At 43.8% G+C, this 23,713-nt stretch overlaps 1 protein-coding gene across 1 annotated transcript in view; it reads left to right on the top strand.

Moving 5' to 3' along the window:
• Positions 1–6,972: 6,972 nt before the first annotated feature.
• Positions 6,973–23,713, top strand: part of STAP2 (signal transducing adaptor family member 2) — a 40,261-nt gene continuing 23,520 nt past the window's right edge. The window contains exons 1-7 of the mRNA XM_066636414.1: positions 6,973–7,068; positions 15,613–15,684; positions 16,326–16,457; positions 17,941–17,997; positions 20,271–20,383; positions 21,595–21,744; positions 23,282–23,351. Of these exons, the coding sequence (XP_066492511.1) occupies positions 6,973–7,068; positions 15,613–15,684; positions 16,326–16,457; positions 17,941–17,997; positions 20,271–20,383; positions 21,595–21,744; positions 23,282–23,351 (690 nt within the window). The remainder of the gene's footprint in view (positions 7,069–15,612; positions 15,685–16,325; positions 16,458–17,940; positions 17,998–20,270; positions 20,384–21,594; positions 21,745–23,281; positions 23,352–23,713) is intronic.

Genomic DNA, 23,713 nt, shown 5'->3' with positions numbered 1-23,713 from the left:
TGGGCTTTACTTTAACTGTAGCCATTTCTTCAGTTCTGATTATGACAAGGCCTCTGTTGCTGTCTCTTTAAGAGCAGTGTCCAGTTAACAGAGTTTGCCTCTGCCCCATTAAAAGTTTCACCTACTGCTTTCTGCATGTCAAATCTCTGTAAAAGAAACAGAAGTCAGGCCAGACTGGGTTTTCCCCTGGCCTGCTGACAGCCATAGTTGCAATTGGCTGGCCTCAGCATGTTAGAGAAAGAGTTCCTGGGCAGCTTATTTTTGTGGTTTCTTGCTTCTGTGATGACCTGGCCTTGATACTCAATTTATCTGAAGATTGATGGGAAGAGGAGAGGTAGGGTAGACGTAGAGGCAGGGAATTTACTGCTAGGAAGCAGAGTGAAAACACCAAGGATGGGCACGATCCAACTCAACCAGTGGTGTAGCTAATGATCATGTAGCAGAGCTCAAATGCAGAGCTCAAAATGATGCCCTGGAAGTGATGTCACAACCAGAAATGACATCACACCAGGTTTTTTTAGAAAGTGAAAACCTGCCTCCTTCCCTAAGCAGCTCACCACGCTCTGCCACCTCCCCCCAGCCAGTGGCATAGCTAAGGCATCTATCTGCTACCTGGGGTCAAAGAATATTTTGTAGCTCCCCCAGAACAAAATCAAATTTAATTAAGTAAATAAATAAAAAGTGTGCCCCATACTGTTTAGAGACTCTGTACTGGAGTGAAGAGGGACACTTATTCTCCCCCTACTAAATACAAGAGGAGCACCACTTGAAAAAGTGTCTCTTTACCCAGTTAGCAGAAGTAACTGTATAATGATACATGGAAATGAGAGTAGATTTATATTAACACCTTCTTGGTTCTATGCTATATCATAATAACATCTCATTGGCTCTCAGAACGATCAGTCTCATAGGTCAGTTTTGAGTTAAAGAAATCCACTTTTTGTTCCATAAAGCAATTGTGTTTTCATTTTCTGGTTAATTGGCCATAACTTTTGAGAGAATACAGATATCTCAATGTGGTTTGTTTCATTGTGTTAAATTACCTTTCCAGTGATATATAACATGATGGTATTATTCATAAATACCAAGATCTGCACAATTTTGGCCACTAGTGTTAAGCTCAGTTTATTGCCACGCTAAAGTTTGTTCCTCGGTGCAATTGCTGCCCCTTGCACCCCCTTAGCTATGCCACTGGACTCAACCTGAGTCACACAAAAAGCTGTTTGTGACTACTCAAGTTGTGGATGTCACTGACTCCAACTTGACTGGCAGCTTAGGGCCAGTGACAGAGACATGAGTTCCTGTATCTATTTCCTAGTGTGCATGTGTGTTCTTGCTCAGTTTTTTGACCTGTGGGCGATCTAGAAGCTGATCTTCAGACCGATGGCAGCAGCAGATGTGGTGGGAGGAGGGCAAGTTGGCTCCAGACTGGGGGGGTTGAGGATAGGAGGAAGGCTTAAGTTTTTTTGTTTTGGCTCAGGGACTTGACTTGTTTCTCAAAATTACTCATGACTTGACTCAAAATACCTTGAAATTTTCTGAGAGTCAAGTGAGAGTGCACACTGTGACTCGCAAGTCAAGTTGCGGGGTCGCTGACATGTGATTAAACTTGGGACTGAGGCTCAGTGACTGGAGTGCATCCCTGATAAACATGCCTCTGACTTCAAATACTTTGCATTTCTGTTGCTTCTGAGAGTGTCTGCAATAATCACTGAAAGATTAATCCAGTTTTTTTAACCAGGGGTGTCCAAAGTTTTTGGCAGGAGGACCACATCATCTCTCTGACACTGTGTCGGGGGCCGAAGAAAAAAAGAATTAATTTACATTTAAAATTTGAATAAATTTACATAAATGAATATATTAAAAATGAACTTCTATGAATGCATGAAGGTCTTGCAATAGCTCAAGGCCTATAAAAGGCCTTGCACAAAGCAAGTCTGGCCTTTCCTTAGCTGCCGCTGCTACATCACAGACATGAAACAGCAAGCAGTGGAGGGAGCCCTCATCCCACAGCTCACGCAAAAGGTCAAACAGTCGCTCTCTTGTTGAAAGCAGTTGCGTCCGGCCAGTGCAGGCTCCAACAAATCTCCAGAGGGCGAGAGGCTCATTAGAGACTGGGGGTTCCCTGAGGGTCGCAAGTGGCCCCAGGGCTGGGGTTTGGGCACCCCAATTTAAACCTGACTGACTGACACTCTTTAAGATCCGGTACCTACTTCCAGACCAAATCCAAAAGCCACAACTTCTACGTGCCTCTTATTAGGACCAACCAAAATGACACAGAGTCCAACAGCAAGTTTTTAAGTTCTGCAGAACTCTTCATCAGGCTGGAGGTGAAGCAAAGTAAAAAAGGTGAAGTAAAAAAGATGGTGGCAAGATTGGGCACTGTGCAGGAGCTCAAAAGTCCAGTTTCTCTTCCACCAGCTGTTTTAATTTGCTTTGCTTAGCATCCAGCCTGATGAAGAGTGCTGTCCAACCTGGAAGCTTGCTGCTCACAACTTTGTGTCATTTGGCAGTGTGGCTGTTGGATATTTTTGCTAATGAACCATCACAGCTACCAATGATTTTTGTGAACCTCCAGAGAGGTAGCTGTGGTAGAGCCCAATCCTGAGCTTAACATGCCAGCTTACTGCCGGCATGCACTGTGCATGTTTGCAAGCTCTAACTCCAGGCAACCACCTGTGCCAGCCCAGCACTGGCCGGCACTGGGCTAGCGCCAGGCATGGACCGCTGAGCCGTAGAGAGGAAAGCGGGGGTGGGGGGAGGCGGGGAGGAGGTGTTCCGGGGAGGGGGGAGGTGGACGAAGGGCAGGGAGAGAGTGAGGAGGAGGCAGGGAGGCAAGAGGCGGGGAGAGGGCATGGGGGAGGGAGCGGGGAGGGAGGGAGGGAGGCGGGACTGGTGGATCCTGAGCCTTCTCGTTGGGCTCGGAGCCTGACACAAAGGCTCTTACTTCACCACCGACCTAGGTCAGCGATGAATTGAGTAGCCCCATTGCAGGGCTACTCCCTTTACTTGGGGGAAGGGGACAAAAGTCCCCTTCTCCCGAGGTGCCGCCTGCGGCTGCCATGGAAACACAGGATGCAATGGCAGCTATTTTTGGTACCACTACAGGCGTGCACCACGGGAGCTCAGGATTGGGCTCTTAGTCTGTTGCAACAAAAGTGGCAAAGATTCTTGTAGCATCTTAAAGTCTTTGTGACTAACCACTGTACTTATTGTAGCATAAATGTTTGTGGATGGCATCAACTTCATCCAATCAATTGCAATTCACAGAACGGGCCGGCCTTATAATAAGGCAACTAGAGTAGTCCCCTCATGAACCCGCCCACCTCTTTGCCTTGCCGCTTTGTTAACTTTTGAAAAGGAGAAGAGGGGTGGGGTGGAAGAGGAAAAGAGGTGAACAAGAGCATCCTGTCACTGGACAAAGAGGCGGTTTTCAAAGTGGTGCCCTCTTCTATTTAGCAAGAGGAGAGCAGTGTCCCTCATCACCCCAGTGTGGCATCTTTTCCAGTGGCATTTGCTAGTGTCTCTTTGCATCTTTTTTAAAACTGTGAGCCCTTTGAAAACAGGGAACCATTTGTTGGTTTAATTGACTGTGTAAACTGCTTTGTGAACTATTTTTGTTGAAAAGTGGTATATTCTTCATCATCATCACTCCCCAATGCTCTCCATTCCCCCTTCCATCTCTCTTCACCTTTTGCAATGTGAGCAAAGTGGTGACAGTGGAGGACAGTGCTTTCAAGACTCCAAGCCAGGGGGCAGCTGTGGCAGAGGACAGGGACTGGCATTTGGCACCCTATTTCAGGTGTCTGAAGATCTTAGACTGCCCTGCCAGAGCTATAGAGCAAAACAACTGTCAGCACAATCCTATGCATGCCTACTCAAAAGTAAGTCCCATTGTGTTCAATGAGACTTTTGACCCAATCCTATCCCCCCTTCCTGCTGCCAGAACTATCATTCTGCTGGCGGGGTTTGCTTTACAGTCCATCATAAACAGCCTTACGGAAGTGCACAGATCAAACACTTCCATCTCTGGAGACACTGTGGCCCCACTGTGGATCCCACTGTGGCCGTGGGATCAGGAGCTGCTATCACTGCCTCTGGCAATTAAGTTATGAGGGTGTGCGGGGAGGGGAGGAATGGGGCCAGGGAGGTGGTAGGGGTTGGATCCAGCAGCAATGTCACATGCCAAGTACCATCCCCTACTTTTTGTGGTCCCCTTTCTTCTCCTTGGGCTTGTGCCAGCTCATTATGTGTTGCAGATGCAAGGAGACCCAATGGCAGTTCTCCCAAGCCTCACAATCCACCACCCCCATTGGGTACAGCACATGCCTTTTTGGTATGACTGCATCATGGGGTTGGTGGATAGGATTGGGTTATTGCTCCTAGGAAAGTGTGTTTGGGATTGTAGCCTGTGAATCTTAAAGCCAAGGGGTCATGAGATGCAAGAGGTGCTTATGTAAAGCTTCTGATGTCGAGAGTGCACAGCAAAAGGCAATAAAACTGAAACTCACAAACAGTGGAGAAAGGCATCCTTCTCTTCCACCATTGCTTCCCTGAAACCAGTATTCTGAAGCATATTGCTGCTGAATCTATAAGTTGCGCATCGTCATCATGACTAGTAGCAGCCATTACTAGACCTTTCCTCCATGAGCAAGCATGCATAGGCTTGCTCTGGTTGTGGTGTGAGATGTGCTGTCCCACTGGAAGCCAAATGAATCAACTCAAACTGTGGGACCCAATTGCTTTGGAATGTGAGAGTCACCCTCTGTGACCTTTCCTATGGAAAGTTTACATGTATGAGCTAAGAAGCACAATGATAAGTGACAGCAGCAGCCATTGGTGAGAACGCAGCCTTTCTGGTGAAACCAGGAGCACCATTGCCTCTTTTGAAAGCTGGGTTTGAGCAGCACAGAATTTGATGGAAGTCCCCTGATGCTGCTGAAACACACAGCAGAAATGGGATGAGCCTCTGCTAGGTGTAAAACTGATTTTGCTTTGCATCCATGGCTACTGGGTCAAAGAAACAGAAATTACCATTTCCCCCATTATTTAATATACATACTGAGTTAGATCCTTGGTTCATGTTACTCAGCATTTGCAGGTTATTGATCTTTTCCAGTTATACCTGCAAACCCTGCTGAGGCTGGGATCTTTTGTGTTCAAAGCAAAAGCTCTTCAGTGAGCTGGAGCTCCTCTGCCAAGAGTAGCTGAGAGTGGTTACGCTCTTCTCAGTTTTTCTAGTTTTATTAGGCATTACATATTTGTTTGCCCTTGGCTGATTTTTATGGTAGTTATCATTGATTAGATTGATTTTAAAAAGTAATTAAATCAATTTTGGTTTTTTTGTGGGTTTTGGATGTAGTTATTTCTCTGTTTTGCATGGTGTTTGTTGTGGTATGTCCAAAGCCAGGACTGGAATCAAATGCTGGCCAGTTCAGGTGCTGACCGAAGGCCAACACCCATCAGAGGATTGGCCAGTCTGACCCAGAATCCTCAGTACTTATCATAGTGGTGGTATTTGGTTTGCCTTTAAGGGCACCATGGGGGGGGGGGGAGCCCAGTGCAGGGCTTTGTCTCAGGCAACCTGGTTCCAGCATTGCCCAAAGCACTTTACACACATTAGCTCATTAATCCTTACAACAGTCCTGTGAGGTAGGACAGTATTATCACCCTCATATTGCAAGGGGATGAGGGTGAAAGAAGTGAGTTGCAGAAGGGTTTGAACAGGGGATTTTCAGTCTCTTACCCACTGTGCTTTTCCACTGCTCATTACATTTGTGCTTCTCTGCATGCCTATCTGATGACGTAGGCTCTCTAGGCCACAAAAGCTTATGACACAATAAATGTGTTTGTCTTTCAGATACCAGGAAACTCTTTGGCTGCAGTCCTAAATACCACTGAACACACTGGAGCTCTCTTCTGAGTAAACATGCTTGGGATTGCAACAATTGCGGCATTTATTTTTAATTCATTCAGTATTTAAATAGATATCAACTAGGGTAACCAACTGATCAGGAAAAACAGGCTGACTTTCTCCTGTGTCTTTAACAAAAGTTTGACATGCAGAAATCAGCTGGCAAAGCTTGCCATGGCACAGAGCTAATGATGATCCTCTGCTCACTGCTTCAGAACATCTTCAAATGCTGGCAACTTCCTAAGCATGTACATGCATGCATATATGCCAGGGCTTTAGTAACTCTGTATGCCATGTTAGATCTCAAATTCTGATGGCATGGGGGATTACAGATTTTCAGTGAGTGGGGATTGTATCATTGTTAGTACATCACAGATTGAACGGTGGACAAAAGGGCTCTCTAATACAGATCGGTTTGACTTACAAGAAAGTTTAAGGCCCAAATCCTAACCCACTTTCCAGCACTGGCATAGTGGTGCCAATGGGATGTGTGCTGCATCCTGCAGTTAAGCAGCACTCACAGAGGCCTCCTCAAAGTAAGGGAACATTTGTTTCCTTACCTAGTAGCTGCATTGACCTTATGTTGAGACTAGAAAGCAGGTTAGGACTGTGCCCTAAATTTATCACCTATGTAATTCCTAGACGTGTGAAAATGGGCTGCAGTTAATCTCTAATGACAGAAGGGCATTCTGCACATGGTCAGGGACTCTCTGCTTTTTGTACTTTACACATTTGTTGAGAACTGAATATAGGCATTGCATAAGCATCTGTTTCAAATAAACTGCTTTGCCCAGGCACTTGAAAGAAAAAGTGTATAGTAGTTATTTCTTTATTCTGCCCAGGGAAGAGGTGATGAAAATCTTCCCTACCAGATTCACCTGTTCAAGGTCCAGCTGCCTGATCACCCCAGCAAAGGGGAGGGGAATTTCAGGTAGAAAGGGGAAAAAAAACCAACTTGAAACAAGTCAACAATGTAATTTATTGCATTTTGCTTCCTGGTATAGGACTCTGGACTCTGGGTAAGAGCCTCTTTACAACCAGAAACTGTTAGAGAAGAGATGGCTGTGCCACGCAGCTGGGGCAATAAGATGAAGATCAGCTTGCCCCCCCATTATTATGAGGGGTTCCTGGAGAAAAAGGGCCCCTGGGAAAAGGTAAGTGCCTCTCTTTAGTGGTTTGTTTTGGAAACTGGCAGACTTCAACAGGCTTTGTATTTCTGACTTGGTTGAAGACTGGTGGTGGGCTGTGGTGATGGTGGTGGGTGGGAATGGTTTTTTGTATCTTCTTAGAGATTTGTGATTACACCACATATTTCAAGAGTAAAACATACTCTGACCCTTATTTGTCCCCGGTTTGATTATTAAGCACTGCTTCCTGCTTTTGCAAGTTAAATCTTTTGTCTCATAGAAAATAGCTTTGCAGTTTGGCAGAATGGATCTCTCTTTTGCAGTAAGGGTTGCCATTGGTCTAGAACAGGAACCTCCAAACCCCAGGCCAGGGCCAGTTGCAGCCTGTGATAAGCCTCTATCTGGCTCATGGTCAGCCTCTGATTCCCTGAAAGCCTCTGGCCCACTCAACTGAGCACAACTGGAGCAGTGCTCCAGTCTTGTCTGAAGGGTGTTCTGCGTGCAGCCTCCCTGGCCCTACAGAACACCTTCTAAAGACCTGAAAACATCATTTCCTGTTTTCCCCCAAAAACCAGAAGTAACTATTTGTGCCCTCTGAAGGCCTTAGAAGGCTTGCTGAGGGGGAAGCATCCCCAACCCTCAGAACACACTCTGGGTGTGTTGTAATGTGCTGGTTCTGAGGTATTTACTCCTGTATGTTAAGTAAGCTGCTTGGGAGGTGCTTGGATAAATCCTGGAAACTTTCTTGTGATGGTTCTGAGATATTTACTGCTGTACATTTAAGTAAGCTGCTTGTGGGGTAGGGGAATGGGAGTCCATTTAAGTCTGTGCTTTATTGTTGCAAGGTTGAAAGGCAACTCAAGAATTACTTGGTACTCAGGAGTGAAGGTTCACAAGCTTTATTTGAATTGCATGCAATTGGTCCACAGGACTCATGTCCAAAGCATGGACCCAGTTTGATGGTGTCCAGAACTCTTATAGATTTCTCACCTCTTTGTTTGAAAATCTAGATTTCCCATTGGCTGAAATTTAACATCATAGATGGGGCTAATTCCTAATAGGATATAGATTACATGAAAGATAGAAAATAGGTGGGCAATAAGTGGGCAAAACCATTGTTTGGCTCTGATTTACATACAGTTGGGGTTTCACCTTAAACTTAGCCAAAATTACACAATTTCCAAAAGTTTTCAAGAACCAGTAGGGTACGCTATCATTCCATTTGTCCAGTGTTAACTCAGTTTTGAACCTTATTCACATCCATCATTTCAATTAAGAGTATTTTTGACATGTCCTCTTACCAACCTCATTAAAAGAGAGCAGTATAACACAAAGACAGGTGTGAAGGCCGACTTCATAAGATATTTTCTTGGCAGAACTATTCATTAGGATGGCCTGGCACCAGCGGCCTATCTTATCTCTTCTGTGTTCCTTTTCTATGTGTTAGTAAAGCACTGTGGGGCCCTCTGCCAACTTCTGTAAAGCAAAGGCTTCTTTTGTTAAGTGTCTCTTAAGACTTTTCTAAAATCTAGCATTTTGGTTCCTTAAGAGCTACTTCTATGGCTAATTCTATATAACTATTGTGACCCTTTTACCTTGAGTACAGTTTGGCATCAAGGGATCACTTGGTTTCCATATGTATGCTTTTGCTCTTACAGCATGAAAGTATGAAATATAAAAGTTACAGAGTCTCTCTAGTGCATTCTGGCATTAAGTGTATTTTCTGCCAAGGTTATGTCGTGAGGCCCATCTCTCCTGCTGGTACTTGCTTATCTAAGTTACATTCCAGACTTTGAGGCCTAACTGCTTCTGTAAAACTTCTGTGAAACTAACAATTTTGCTTCAAACAGCTTTTTACTATTCTCTCTGTTTCCATGCCTTAGCAATGTGGCTTTTAAGCTTTTGCACAAATGGTATTGTGCAAAATACCATTTGTGCAAAATACCCAGGTTGCTGTCACGTTCTGTCATATAACACAAAGGTTTGAGGCCCCAAAGTCAGTCAGACTAACCTTATTGCTTTTAAAATCAAGCAGCTCTTTACCATCGCGTGTATGCTATAGTATTACTGGGCTATCCAGTGGCTCTAGGGTCAAAGGTCACCGTGCCTCATTATTTCTGTGGTGTGTGTTGGTGCTTGGAGAATCCTGGAAATATAAGCCCATTCTTTCATTTATTCATTCATCAAAGTTCCATCTCTAATGTGCTTATTTAAATTTTATATTTAAATTTTTTTTCTGGCCCTTGACACCATATTTGATATGGCCCTCTGGCCAAAAGGTTTTGAGACCCCTGGTCTAGAAAACAACCCATCTAGCCTACTCTTGTGACATTAAGGGCGCAATCCTAACCCCTTATGTCAGTTTTGAGGAGGCCTCAAAACTTACTTTGAGGAGGCCTCCATGCGTGACACCCAACTGCAGGATCCAGCACATTCAGCTGGAAAGCACTGACATAAGGGGTTAGGATTTTGCCCTAAGTGTGACTTGATCTGTAGAAATTGGCAGGCAAAGCTGCTGTAGAAGCATACAGTAGAACCTCCAAAGTTGACCACCTCTCTATATTGACCACCTCCTTAAGTTGACCTAATTTTCACAGTATGGACAGACACTGCATATACAGTATGAGAGACCAACCTCTCTATATTGACCACCTCCGTAAGTTGTATCTTGACCACTTCAACCATTGCACAGAGTATTAATTTACCCTCTGTAAGTTGCCCACTAAACGCGATACTGTGAGCTTGTGTTTTGTCTGGTTTGTCCCATCTTGGAAAAGCGAGAAGCCACATGACAACCTCTCCCCTACGCCTGCTAGCGCATGTGCGAAAGGGTTTTTATAGGTGGGCACACTGCACAATCCCTTCTGGTCTTCACCACTCAGAAAAGTTTAGTGTCATCCCTGCTTATCCCCGGTTTCCAGGTCATTTATGAAGATGTTGAAAAGCAACTGTCCCAGGACAGTTCCTTGAGGCACTCCACTTTCCACCTCTCTCTACTTTTTTTGTCAATTGCCCTTTGACACCCATTCTGTTTCCTGGTCCTCAACCAGTTTCCAATCCATGAGAAGACCTATCCTCTTATTCCCTGACTGTGGAGTTTTCTCAACAGCTTTTAGTGAGGGACCGTATCAAACACCTTCTGGCATTTAGTGAATCTGAGGAGACCCAGTGGAGGCCAGGCAGCCTAAGTAAAAAAGTGTTTGTGTTTTTTTAAGCTGTTGGGGCTATGTGTATGTGTATGTGTATGTGTCATCATGCCAACCGGTCTCTAGCTTCATTCCCTGCCTTGGAAAAATGGGAGTGCTGGAACTTTCTGTGGAAGTTCCCAGATTTGTGCCACTTGGGGTTGAATTTGGATGGCTCTCTGTTCCTTCTTTCAAGATGAAAGCTCTGGTTGGCTTTAGTCTTCCCTGTCATGGAAGCTGTGGGAAGTGCCCTGTTTTTGTCCTTGTTTCAATGAGAGCAAGGTCTAATGCTTGCCAAATAACTTAGATCTGGATAATAGAATCCCCAGTAATCTACTTTGAGAGTGCTCAGCCACAAATTTCTTATGGCCACCGCACTGGAGGTGGTAGCTCTAGAACAAACAGTCTGCTGAGAAAGCTGCTGGCAAGGATACCTTTTCCAAAGTGTCTTGATTGGTTTAGATAAGGTGTTGTTGTTCCTCCCAGAAATTGGTGGCTCTGGAGAAAAACAAATTGGCTGCTGAGGCTCTGAGAGCAAATGAAATAATCTAGAAAGCTCTCTTCAGCTACGCCTCAATGCATTCGTTGCATGGGACACAAGGGCCATGTTCCCCATCTGAAGGGATCACGGCCTGAGAAGACAGTGCTGCAACAGGTGCATCCATTAACTCTAACTTCAGAGTTTCTTCAGGAGGGGGCGAACCACCGCCTGCCTCAAGGTTTTTTTTTGGGGGGAGGGGGAACCAATTGTTTTGTTTGTGTTTATTGTTTTTAAATGTTTGATTTTTATACTTATTTATATTTTTCATGGTTTTCACATTTTATTTGTTTGGAGCACCTTGAGTGCTCCTTTCTGGAGTGGAAAGGCGGGATATAAATTCTACTGATAAACAAACAAACAAACAAACAAATAAATATTATAGGACAAACTTATTAGGACATCCTGGAAATTTTGAGAGAATAAGGTTTAGATGGAGTGAACGAATATCATTATGTGAGTCAGGCACTCGACTGTCTTGCTGTTACATTGGCAAATCCGTGCTTCATAAGGGACTGCACTGAATCTTCCAATTAAAACATTAGAAGGGAGCGTGTTGCACCTCACTAGAGGGAGGGCACGTCGCTACTGTGAATTCTTCAAGAAAAAAAAGATAACTAGCCATTCCCAGTATAGTTGGTAATAAACCATATTGGTTTATTACAAAGGGGAGCAGGTTTTTGTGCTGCATCGTGTAATTTTTGTTGCTCAGTGTCTAGTAGTCTTTCTTTAAGGAGCTTAAAAACCTGAGTCGGTTGAAGAGCTTCCAAGGAGTCCAGAGCAATAACCATGGTTTTAACTTTCTGTAAAAATAGTTTAAATTTGAAAAGTGGAAAAGGATTGGACAACATGACCTTAAGAAAGGGATCATTGTTTGATTTGTAACAGATCCGAATCCAAAACCTAAAAGAATGAAGCCATGCCACTGTCTCTAGTCTAATAGCTCCTGTTGATAAACATAACACAGCATAAAGTACACAATGTGGTACAGCAAATACACTGTAAAGTAAAGTTGTCTGGATCCTTTCAACAGAGCTATTAACAGTAGACATCCAAATAGGTGAGGCAAATAGCAATTGGGACACAACTTTAGCTTGAAAAATCTTTATAGCAGCTGGGATAAAACAATTGCCCCAAAACAGTAAATTGCCTGAGATGGTGAGTCGCCTAGGATAGCTGGTAATGAAAGTAGACTCCTAAATACTTAAATTGTTTGACTTGCTGGATACTTTTACCATTAAAAATCAAAGAAAAAGTTTTCTGCCTTCTCCCAAACACGACTATTTTAGATTTATTGTAGTTAATAGACAGCTTATTGCAGGAGCAATAATGGATACAGGCTTTTATTAGATGTTTCAGTCCTACCTTGGTATGGGAGAGTAATACCATATCATCAGCAAAAAGTAAAATTGGTATGGAAAGGGTACCTAGCTGAGGGCTATGGCCATCTATATTTTGCAGGAATGGGGCAAGGTCATTTATGAGCAAATTAAATAAGATTGAAGCAGGGGTGCATCCCTGTTTCACACCTTTGTTCATGATAATTTTTCCTGATAATTTACCATGTTCGGTTAATCTAATCCTGCAAGAAATGTTGAGGCAGAGACTTCATGTCAAAAAATGCAGTCTGTTATCAAGGCCAGTGTTTGTTAGTTTTGCCATAATAAAATCTCTGTCAATAGTATCAAATGCAGCTTTCAAATTTAAGAAAGCAGCGTAAAGGCAGGATTTAGCTTGTTTTACCTACTTGGATATTAAGTGAGAGTAACAGAGAATGGTTCCAAGTAGATTTATCAGCTTTAAAACCTGCCTGCTCTGGGCCAAGAATATGTTGGTTCCTCATCCAGAGGAGCAGATGATCAAGTAGTGACTAGTTTAAATCTTACCTTTCAGTGATAACAGATTTCACTGTGTCTTATCTATCTTTGTGAACTGCCCAGGAAATATTTTATTGCTGAATAATATAGGAATGTATTATATAAGTAAATAAAAAGATTTACAAAAAATCTTAACTGGGACAGATTGGTGTGTCAAGTGGGCCTGGACACCCCAGGCAGTGGCCTTGCATGAATGAGAACTGGGTTTAATTCTCTTGACAGCTAGAGTCCTGGAACAAAGCCCTACCTTGGGCCTTCAGGATGGTTCATTGAGTGCTACCACTAATACCAATACTGGGGTTTCAGGGGTAGCCAGCCCAGTGAAACCTCTAATGGACTGGGTGAAACCCTGCAATTTTTTCCTTTACTTTTTTGTTTGTTTTGCTGCTATGAAAGTAGCAACTCTCTTGTATTGTTTGTCCTCTGCTTGTTCAAGGTATACTGCCTCTGAACAGAGGGGCTCAATTTTTAGATATTTTTGTTTAAAAGATTCTGTAACAGACCTATTTTTCATCAGTTTGTCTAATAAGATTCAATATTTAAAGAGCTCTAAATGGACAACCATCACCCCTCCATGGGGCAGCACATTCCACAAAGTTATGTGTGGCATGAAGAAGTGATTTCTTTAGACTCTGCTTTAGCAGCAGCATCTCAATCTGCAGAGAGCAGCAGGTGAAATGCAAGGAGATGGACCTTACTGCTGGCAGATGTTTGCATGTCACACTGTTCTTCAAGGCACCGTTTGAAAGTTGGCAACCCTGGCTTCAAGTGTCTCTTTCCTCCTCTCCTTCCCCAGCAAAGTTTTTTTCTGGACCACCCCAACCTCTCTTTAGTTGTCCTGGGCTCACCAGCACCTGGCTCCCTCTTTGACATCAGTTCCCCACTAGTATTATTTGTGTACTGGTCCAGCCTGATTATACATGGATTTTTTGACTCAACGCGAATGGCCGCTACATATGAGAAGGAATGTGCTGATCCCTGGAGAAGGGAAAAAATGCACCCCTTTAAAATCACAGTTTAAAAAACTGCTTTTTACTGTTGAAGAGAGACAGTCATACAAATGATTACAGGTATAACCTAATTATCCACAGATTTTTCTATCTCAAAGCTGATGAGAAGGGCCCTTTTAATTAGTCATTTAATAATGCCAGAGAGGGCAGCTGGCTGACAATCCATCAATCATTCTCTCTGCAGGCTTCACTCTTCCCTTTTCCCTGAGCATGTGAAAGAAGGCTAAATGGCAGTGATTATCACCTTCTCCATTCTTTCCCCCTTGCTGGGGCTCCTGGTGAAGGGAGGGATTGCTGCCTCCTAGTGAAGCCTAAGCTCCTGGAGAGACTGATAGACTCTGTGTGCATTACAAAGGTCAGCAAGGCTGTTTTTAAATCACCAGAGCAAAGAGACTTTGTTTTTTAAATTGATTTGCTATAGTACATTTTTTGCCATCCACGTGAGTTCTGGGAACGGAATCCTTGTGAATAATAAGACTCAGCCTGTATACAGGTCCAGCCTATTTATACGTGAATTTTTTTATACAACATCAAAAGTATTTATATACCGCTTTTCAACAAAAAGTTCACAAAACGGTTTACAGAGAAAATCAAATATCTAATGGCTCCCTGTCCCAAAAGGGCTCACAATCTAAAAAGATGCAACACCAGCAGACAGCCACTAGAAAAGACACTGCTGGGGTGAGGTGGGCCAGTTACTCTCCCCCTGCTCAATAAAAGAGGAGCACCCACTTGAAAAAGTGCCTCTTAACCAGTTAGCAGGGGTTAAGATTTGACACGGATTTGACTCAACACAAATGACCACTGCAAATGCTTCTCAGGGAATGTGCTGATCCCTGGAGAAGGGGAAAAATGCATGCCTTTAAAATCAGTTTAAAAAACTGAACAGTCCTTTAACAATAGCCTCCTTAATGAGAGAGAGAGGGCAGCTGGCTGACAATCCATCAATCCTTCTCTCTCCAGGTGACCCCTCCCTTCCCCCTGAGCACTTGAAAGAAAGGTGATCACTTTGCATTGATGAAGGGAGGGGCTGAGTGAAGCGCCTTTCTAAGCTCTTGGAGGAGGACTGATTGATGTATTGTCTTCTTAATGACTCTTATCTTACATCACAAAGGTCAGCAAGGCTGTTTCTAAATCACCCGAGCAAAGAAACTTTGTTCTTAAAATTGATTTGCTATAGTGGGTTTTTTTGCCATGGAGGTGAGTGCTTGGAATGGAACCCAAGCGAATAATGAGGCTCAACCTGTAATACTTTGTGTGGTTCCCAAACTTTAGAGGCCATAGAGACTGCTTCCTGATTTATAAATGCCTAGGAGTGTGGCTGTAATAGTGGTTGGGCAGCAGTGCTCCTCCTCAAGTAGCAGCTTGTTTAACCCTTGATGTACATAGCCTAATCTGCCCTATCAGTTTGATGAACCACCAAAAATTGGATCATGACCCACAGTTTGGGAACTGCTGGTATATTTAGTATTTTGTATTTATACCTGGTTGTCAGGATCATCTAATCCATGAGGTCAGTTGAGGCAGTTGCCTCAGGCAGCAAATTGTCAAGGGCCACTCAAAACTGCGTCCACCACTGCTCCTCATGATACCGTAGCCCAGCAGTTCCCAAAGTCTCTGGGAGTTTGAAGTTGTGCATGAAGTGGAGGGGCGAAGGCAGCAACATGATCGCCACATGCCTTTGCAGGGCTCCCCAAGCCTCCAAAAAACTTTAAAAAATAAAAAGCTATTGTGATCCCCTTCTGGTTTTGCAATTGCCAAACAATTTGCCATACAATCCAGTGATTCTTTCCAGAGCAAGGAATCAAAAGGCACTGCAGACAGAACTAGTTTGCCCTGATTTTGAGAACATAAAGTGATGTAATATCTTAGGGGCAGAGACAATTTTCATTCAACACCTAGAATCTTAAAAATACTAACTTTTCCTATATATTATCTTCTTCCCCTCCACTCTCCCCCAGGATTACAAGAAATACTGGGCTGGTCTCCGAGGGCTCAGTCTCTATTTCTACAACACCAGTAGAGATGTTCAGGTAAAGCACAGTGATGAGAGACATTGTGGTCTAGTCTATGGTCTATGACTATTTATGGCATATGTAGATCTATGCTGAACCTGAAACATTAGAGGCTTGCCTCAGCCTTTTCGAGAATTAGTGGCAGTGAAATTTGAACTAGGGATTTCAAAGTGCCCATGTGCTTTAACCACCACCTCTTTATAATAAGGCAATGGTGCATGGAAGAAGTGGAACCCAAAGGATTAGAGACTACCCAGTAGGGATGGGAAGGTTGTTCCAGATAAATGGAGCAGAGTGATCAAAGGAGTCATGGAAAGGGGCCATAGCTCCATAGTAGAGGATCTGCATGCAGAAGGTCCTTGATTAAATCCTTTTTGTTTCTAGTGAAAAGGATTTTGAGTAGCAGGGCTAGGAAAACCTTTGGAGAGTCACTGACAGTCAGAGTGGAAAGCAGTGGATGTATGTCCACTGTGTATGTCACTGTGAAAGCAGCTGTGTATGTCAGTGTGGAAAGGAGAAGGAGACAGGAAAATCAGCAACAGAGTGAGCAAGAAGGGGTGTAATTGGGGGAAAAAGGAGGAGGTTAGTTGTTGGCAGAGATGAAGAGGTCTTGAGAACTAGAGGCTTGAGAGCTGACTCTATCTGTTCTTCCTCCCCAGTATGTTGAGAAAATGGACCTGTCTGACTTTGTGTCCATCACTAATGACACCCCCCCGAGAACTATGGCTACATGGTCTACAGAAGGGGTGAGGGCAACCCTAAAGATGAAACACCAAGAGGTGAAATTGCAGGTAATCATTCTTCCCCATCAAGTTCCCAACTTTTGCCAGGGATATTTCATAGTGTAGGGGTGTAATTGAATTGGAACAAATGAAAACTGCAATGAGAAGGTCTCTTTTGGTGCAGTTGTTTAATCTCAAACTGAAATGGCTTGTGGAAGGAGAATAGAAAGCACCTGTCCAAATGGGGGTTTGTTTTGAGCTCCTTTAAATATGAGATACATATTTAAAAATATATATTAGGACAAAAACTCTTACTTAAACACTGGGCACAAGTGGCAGCAGTGTTGTCAACTTTTAAACTATCCTCTGCTGCTGTGCCTTCAGCAGCTGTTTGCTCTACTGATGTTATCAGGTTGTCATATATTGCTTAGTACCATGAAGCATGTCATCGGCTGATTTATGCAGATGAAGCAGCTGCTTAAGGCACAGGTATACATGTATTCTGGTCAGTTGGCAACTCAACTCAGCAGTCAGACCAGCATGGAAAGGATTCCTTGAAGTCAGGGAATTTGAAGACTGCTTGTGTAAAGTGTTTGTTGGCATTCAGATTTATTGGATACAATTCTGGGCAATTGCTGCAAACACTGTACTCCAGATGGTTCCTTAACTGCTTTCTTGACTAATTTAGATACTGTAATACTGCAGTCCTTTACTTTTTCTAAAGCTATTAATTTTGAACTTAATAGTTGAAGCTAATATTTTTGCAGGGTATTAGGAGAAAATAAATGATATCATCTATGCAAGAATGGCTGATTAAGGGCCCCATCCTATATAATCGCAGTGCTAGCGCTGAGCTCCATGCCGGTGTTGGGTGTTGCAAATTTGCCATAAGACACACCTGCTATATCCTTTGCAGAGTCAGCACTGGTGCCAACCTAGCACCAGTGGATGCTGAGCCCAGCACCGCCCGAAGCTAGGTAAGAGCTCCGGGCGGAGGTGAGGGCTTCAGGGGCAGGGATTGTGTTCTGGGTTGGGGAAGAGAGTGGGGTGGGAGGGAGGTGGAACCAGCGAAGCTCTGCTTCACCAGATCCTGACCTCCATGTGCCACCTCCAGACACCTCCAGACACCTCCAGAGTCTCTCAAGTCTGCGCCAGCAAAATAGCTGGCACAGACTTGAGAAGCCTCATTGCAGGGTTAATTATGTGAAGGGGTACTACCTTTTGCCAGTCCAAAACTTTCTGCCAGTCAACTGCTAGCATTGCATGACCCTGGGTTTTGGTATTATGAAAATGGGGGAGAGAACAAAAAATATTCCCTCTCTATACTAGACAAAACTTTACAGACCTCTTGATACACCCACCATGCTACAGCTCTAGGCACTCCAAAATCACGTGATGAGCATGAATTAAGTCTGTATTCCTTAGGATACTTACTGCAAAGGAAATCCAGTGGGGTTTACTTCTGTGTGAGCTATGTAGGTTTAGGGTGTACATTGAATGAAGCAACATAACCAAATTCAGTTTGTAAGGTGTGCGTGTTTGTCCTTTTCAGATGGAGAGCCTGGAGTCTCGAGAGATGTGGAAAGGTTTTATTCTCACTATAGTGGAGGTGAGTGCTGAGAACTAGCCAGAGGGCAGGGTTTGCAAACGCTGGACATTACTAAAAGCATATGTTCATTTTCCTGGGTGCCCCATGGCACAGCCACACACTGCACCTCCTGGGCACCTTCTGCCCACCTCCTGATGGTGCACTGGGAACAACCACTATATCCAGGTTGGGTTGGGTTGGCCCATTGACCTCCAATGGACATAAGCCCTTCATCAGTGCCCAACTTGATGACCCCCAGATCCACTCCTGCCCACTCAGCAGCCTTGTTACAGCCTCTCTCTGGGAACAGATGGTGTTCAGTCAGAACAGTGGAACAGTCAGCGTGTGCTTTTTCCAAATGTTGAATGTTTATGTATGCACTTTAAGAGCATTTGTTTATCCCACTTTTTCTCTAAACACTCAAAGTCATTTACCAGAAAAACCAATAAAACAACCCATAAAGCCACTGCAGATGCCAGCACAAGATCCAGAATTGATAAAGCACAATTATAAAGTTCTAGCAACAGGGCAGCACACAAAGGCTTCACTCCTGTTCCTCTATAAATTGCTCAACAATTGCCCTCGTTCAGATATCACTATGATGTGTTGCAGTTAGCAGGGCCTCATTGAGGGACTGGCAGGGATTTATTGCACAGAAACAAGAGGCCTCCTGGATTCATCTGTCCAGAATCCTGGTTCCAAAAGTGACCAACCAGATGCCTCCAGCTCACAAGCAGGGCTTGAAAGCAGTGGATCTCCCCTGTGATTTATTCCCAGCATTTGGTACTCAAAGTAGTCTGCCCTGGAACATGGAGATTCCATTCAGTTGCGAATCAGTGATTCATAATCTGCTCAGAGATTTTTAAATGTCCAAGAGAATGTTCAAAATAGTGCCTTGCTCCTGTCTCTCCTGGACTGAGCCTCCATGTTCAGAGGCAATCTACACACTTTTGAATATCAGATGCTTTGGGTGGGCACACACACAAGCAATAGGAGAGGCCTACTGCCTTCTTGCCTTGCTTGTGGGCTTCCTGGAGAGATCTGACTAGTCACTCATGGATTAGATAGACCTTTCATCCAATCTGATTTGGATTTATTTATGTTTTAATGACAGAGTAATTTATTCCCAGCTGCACATCACTATAGCTAAATGGAATCTCCATATACAGAGGTGGAATGCCTCTGCTGGGAAGACCACCTCTTTCATGATTCACTTTTAAGCTTCTCAGGCAGCAGTACTGAATACACGTACCTGGGAGTAAGCTCCACTGAGCACAGTGTCGAATACTTCTGAGTAGACAGGCATAGGATCATGCTGTCAGAGACATTTAGCTGCCCCCTGTTGGAATCAGGATGTTGAGCTAGACTAGTTGGATTTGGTCCAGCACTTCTTGCCTGTCCTGTGATGCTTGTATCAGCTCTTCATTACTGGTCTGAATTCCCCTGCTGAGTTCTTAAATGGTTATTCTTTTTTACCAGTTCTTTTGTTATTACAAACATACTCAGAAGATGAAGGTGCTTTCCACAGCTGAAAGCAAAACGTTGGGACTAGATCCTACAATGTGCTTTAATCCGTGGCTTAAAGACTCAAGAAACATTTCAGATTATGTTTTGAATTCTTTTATTATTGTTTGCTGCACGTACAGAAAATGGTTTAAATTTGCTCATGTTGGGTGCAAAATCAAGGAAGAGTCTTATGCCGAAATCAGTCTGTTAGTCTTAAGATACTTTCAAGTCCCTTTGTCAGGAATGACCCATCCTTGAGGTCAGCTGTGGAGATTGCCTTGGACAGCAAATGGGGGGGGGACGACACTCACTTCTGTCTCCCTACTCACCTCCACTGCCCTCCTCTCACTGCTTTGATTGGAAAAGGAACAGGGGGATGGAGTGGAAGAAATGTGGAGGAGAGGCAAGTGGTGGGCTAGAGCCCCTCCAATCCCACCTTGGTATCCCACCACTCTCTTCTCCTCTACACTTCCTCTTCTGCTCAATCTTCCCTTTCCAGTACTAGTAATAGGAGGAGCAGAGGCTGGCAAAACACCAAATAAGGAGGAGCGGCATTTGGCATGTTTCCACATTTGTTGGGAAGTCTTGGGTCAGTCCTGCCCTTTGTTGATTCTGCTGCAACAAATTAGCATGGGAGCTCCTCTGGAAGCCATTGTCATGTTTGGTGGGGCAGTCTTAAAAAATTTGATGCGCTGTTTTGATCCCCTGAGAAGTGGCTTATACATTTCCAAATCAATTTGATTTGGCTGTCCGGCTGGCCTTTAACCCCATGCTCTGTCTCCCCACAGATGAAAGTTCCCTCCACCCTGAGCTTGCTCCCTGGTCACATCTACATGTTGTCAGAAGCTTTGGAGAAGGAGAAGGAGCGGCGATCTAAGCCAGAACTGGTTGACCCAAGAGATGCTGTCCCCAAAACAGTGGTGGAGCACTCATTTCCCCCTGACCGAGAAGAAAGCAAGGCACTTCCTGAGTGAGTAGATTGTAAGCTTCTTGTGGGCAGATATCTGTCAATTTTTGCCCCTGGAAGTAAGACATTAGGCACACTGATGGCAAAGCTGGCCCATCCATGAGACCAACTGAAGTAGTCGCCTCAGGCAGCAAATTGGCAGGAGGTGCTCATTTTCATCCACCTCCTTACCTCCACTGCTCCTTCTTCTCTTTCCACTCTCTGTATTGTGAAAGAAGACGGGGACAGAGAGGAATAAGAAATGCAGAGGACAGCAGAGTGCTGAGTTAAAGCACTGGAGAGTGGGAGGAGCAGAGGCTGGCACATAATCAGGTAAGGGGGGCAGCACTCAGCAGGCTGCCTCAGGCATCAGGCTGTTGGCCCTGAGCTGTTCATCATAATAAGAGCTGCTGTGATTAAAATTGACTCTAGAATTGGTAAGTCAAATTTTGTTTAGGTTCATCACTATCAAACCTGGTTTGGTCAATTTGAACTGGTTTAGGTTCATGCAGGTGCAGGCAGAATGCCTGCTTGTCTGTAAAATAATATAGTGATCACTTTTTAACATGAAACAGGATATTTTTAAATGGTTTTTGATTTTTTAAAAAGATGTTCTCAAACAAAATTCATACAAAAGGATTTAAAAAGCATATGCTTTAAAGCATAAAGCATCCCTCATACCATTGCAAGCCCAGAGCTTGATGATTACATCTCAGAGTGCCCAATTCTATCCAACTTTCCAGCACTGATGCAAAATTCAAAATGCTGAGTAAGCATCCAAACAAAGCAAAATTTTGCTGGTGCAGATCTGAGTAACCCAACTGAGTTGGCTGCCGCACAACACAAGTTGCATGGGATCCACCTCAAACCCTGTGCTGGATACAGTGCAGGCCAGCCAGCTGGCCTGTTCCAGGGCAGATTGGGCTACCTTTTACTAACCCCCCCCCCCCCCAATGAAGGAAGAAAAAGAAGAGTGGAGTTGGCAAAAAAAGAGGAGATGGGATAAAGGTCAGGGAGGAGTCCTACACTGTGAGATTTGGTCCAATTCTATTCATGGCTTACCTTGTTGTTCTTCCTTAGTAATAATCTTGAGATTTATCAAGTGATCAGTCCCATTGTGTAGATGGAATAGACTGAGGCTCAACAGAAAGCAAAATGACTGTTGTGTCTGCTTCTTCCCCAAGCTGCTTCTTCAAGGTCTCCAGGACAGAGGCCGAGTTGCTCCTGGAGAAGAATGAAAACTGTGGCAATATCTTACTGCGACCAGGGGGAGATGGCAAGAGCATCTCAGTGACCACGCGCCAAAAAGTGAATGGGTGAGTTGGGTGAGTGAATGGGTAAATAGTGTGAGTGAATGGGTGAGTGAATGATGCAGCTGTCAGGGACTCTGGGGCTCAAACCGATAGTTCCCAGCCCTGAATCTCAGGGTTATATAGGCTTAGTGTAAGTAGTCTTCGGGACAAAATAGAACAGGCTGAGCTAGTTCCAGGCTTGAGGGGGATCTCATAGGGGATGAGTGCAAGTGTCAACAGAGAGTGCTGGGCCTCTGGCAGTTGCACAGAGGTACAACTCTGGGAACTGGACTGAGAACTTTGAAGTTTATCAACCTTTGAATGTATGGCTTATAGAAGACAACTCTGTATGGACATACTTTTGGACATATGGAAGCCTTTTTTAGATATTGGTGCACAGATTATATATTTTTGTAGATTGCTGATTGATTAGTTTTGTAATCTGTATGCATATCATGCATATTATATGTGTATGATTCCCCCCTTTTTCCCTTTTATTTTTCTTTGGTTCTGTTGTTATTGTTCTAATGTTCTTTCCATTCACAAATAAAGGCGGGGAAAACGTTTGGGAACTGGATGGTGAACCAGTGAGTCCTGTGATTGGCCAAAACAGGGCTGACCTAGGACTTCTTCTGAGGTGGCATGCCAAATTACCGCAGACACTAGAGCACAAGTTGATCTCATAGTTAAGTCGAGGTCCGGCTTTGAACCAGAAATCATGGAATTTTCTATGACCCTTGGATAAGTTGGGGGTTAAACTTAGGAGGATTTCTGACTATAGTTTTGTCTGATTTTATCCAAGGCCAGATCCTGAAAAATAACCTACCAATAATTGTTTCCTAAGAACTATACAGTCTCTAATTTATTAAAAATATAGTAAAAGATCATATCATATGTTTTTATTCATTAACTTTTTAAATTCTGGTCTTCACAATCTTTTTGTAAATACTATCAGAGTAAGTGCACTGTAAACAACATTCCAGTAGAACCATTAATCAAATCCTTCTTTAAGGAGCCTGGTGTGCTAAGCCAGAGGCTCTACATATAGCTTACAACATATAACACATAACAGGGAGAGTGCAATTCAATTCACAGTGGAGAGACAAGCAATAAGGAATGAGAGTGAGCAAGTGCAGTTACACACAGTTGCAACCCTATTTACTCAGAAGTAGATCACATTGCTTTCCATGTGTGTTATTCTTAAGCAATGGTGCACTAAACTGTAACCTTGGACTTTGTTTCAGATGGAAATGAGGATTATGTCCAGGTGTTGAAAAAAACCAGACCTCTGCCAGACATTTGTAAAATGGAATGAGGGTGCAGGAGGGTCTGCTAAAAAGGCTTGCTTGATTTAAATGGAAGCCTTGAGCCTTGGCTTACTTTTTTTCTCAGGAGGGGAATAAAAGGTTAACTTTGGCTGCAGCTTGTCCTTGAAGGTTGCCATGGGGACTGATAATCTGAGCTGGAAAGAATTTGGTTCTGGCATTAAAATAGGGAGGCTGTTTGTCATAATCTTGCCATAGAAGGCCATTGTCATAATCTCTTTTATTCTTTATTTCAGAACTGCAATTATAAAGCACTATAAAATCAACCAGGTTGGCAGAGAGTATGTCATTAATGTTGAAGAACCGGTAAGATGGTTGTGGACAATTTGTGTGATGGGGATTCAACTCAGCACCCAAGCATATGCATGTAGGAGGTCCTGGGTTAAAAGGACCTCCTGTTAAAAAGGATTTGGAAGCAGGTCTGGGAAAGACCCTCCTCAGAACTGCTGCCAGTAGACAGTACAAAACTAGATGGACCATTGATCTGATTCAGTAGGCAGCAACTTCTAATATTCAGAAATAAAGCCTACAGCCATACCTTTTTTTGACAGAGGTTTGGGGCATGCTTTGCATGTTGAAGGCTCCAGGTTCAGTCTCCAGCATCTCTCAGTGTAAAGGATCCCTGGTAGCAGACCTGGTACAGATTTCTGTCTGCCAGAGACTGTGTA

Source organism: Tiliqua scincoides, chromosome 8, assembly GCF_035046505.1.
Source record: "Tiliqua scincoides isolate rTilSci1 chromosome 8, rTilSci1.hap2, whole genome shotgun sequence".
NCBI lineage: Eukaryota > Metazoa > Chordata > Lepidosauria > Squamata > Scincidae > Tiliqua > Tiliqua scincoides.
This window is presented reverse-complemented; position numbering and strand designations above follow the sequence as displayed.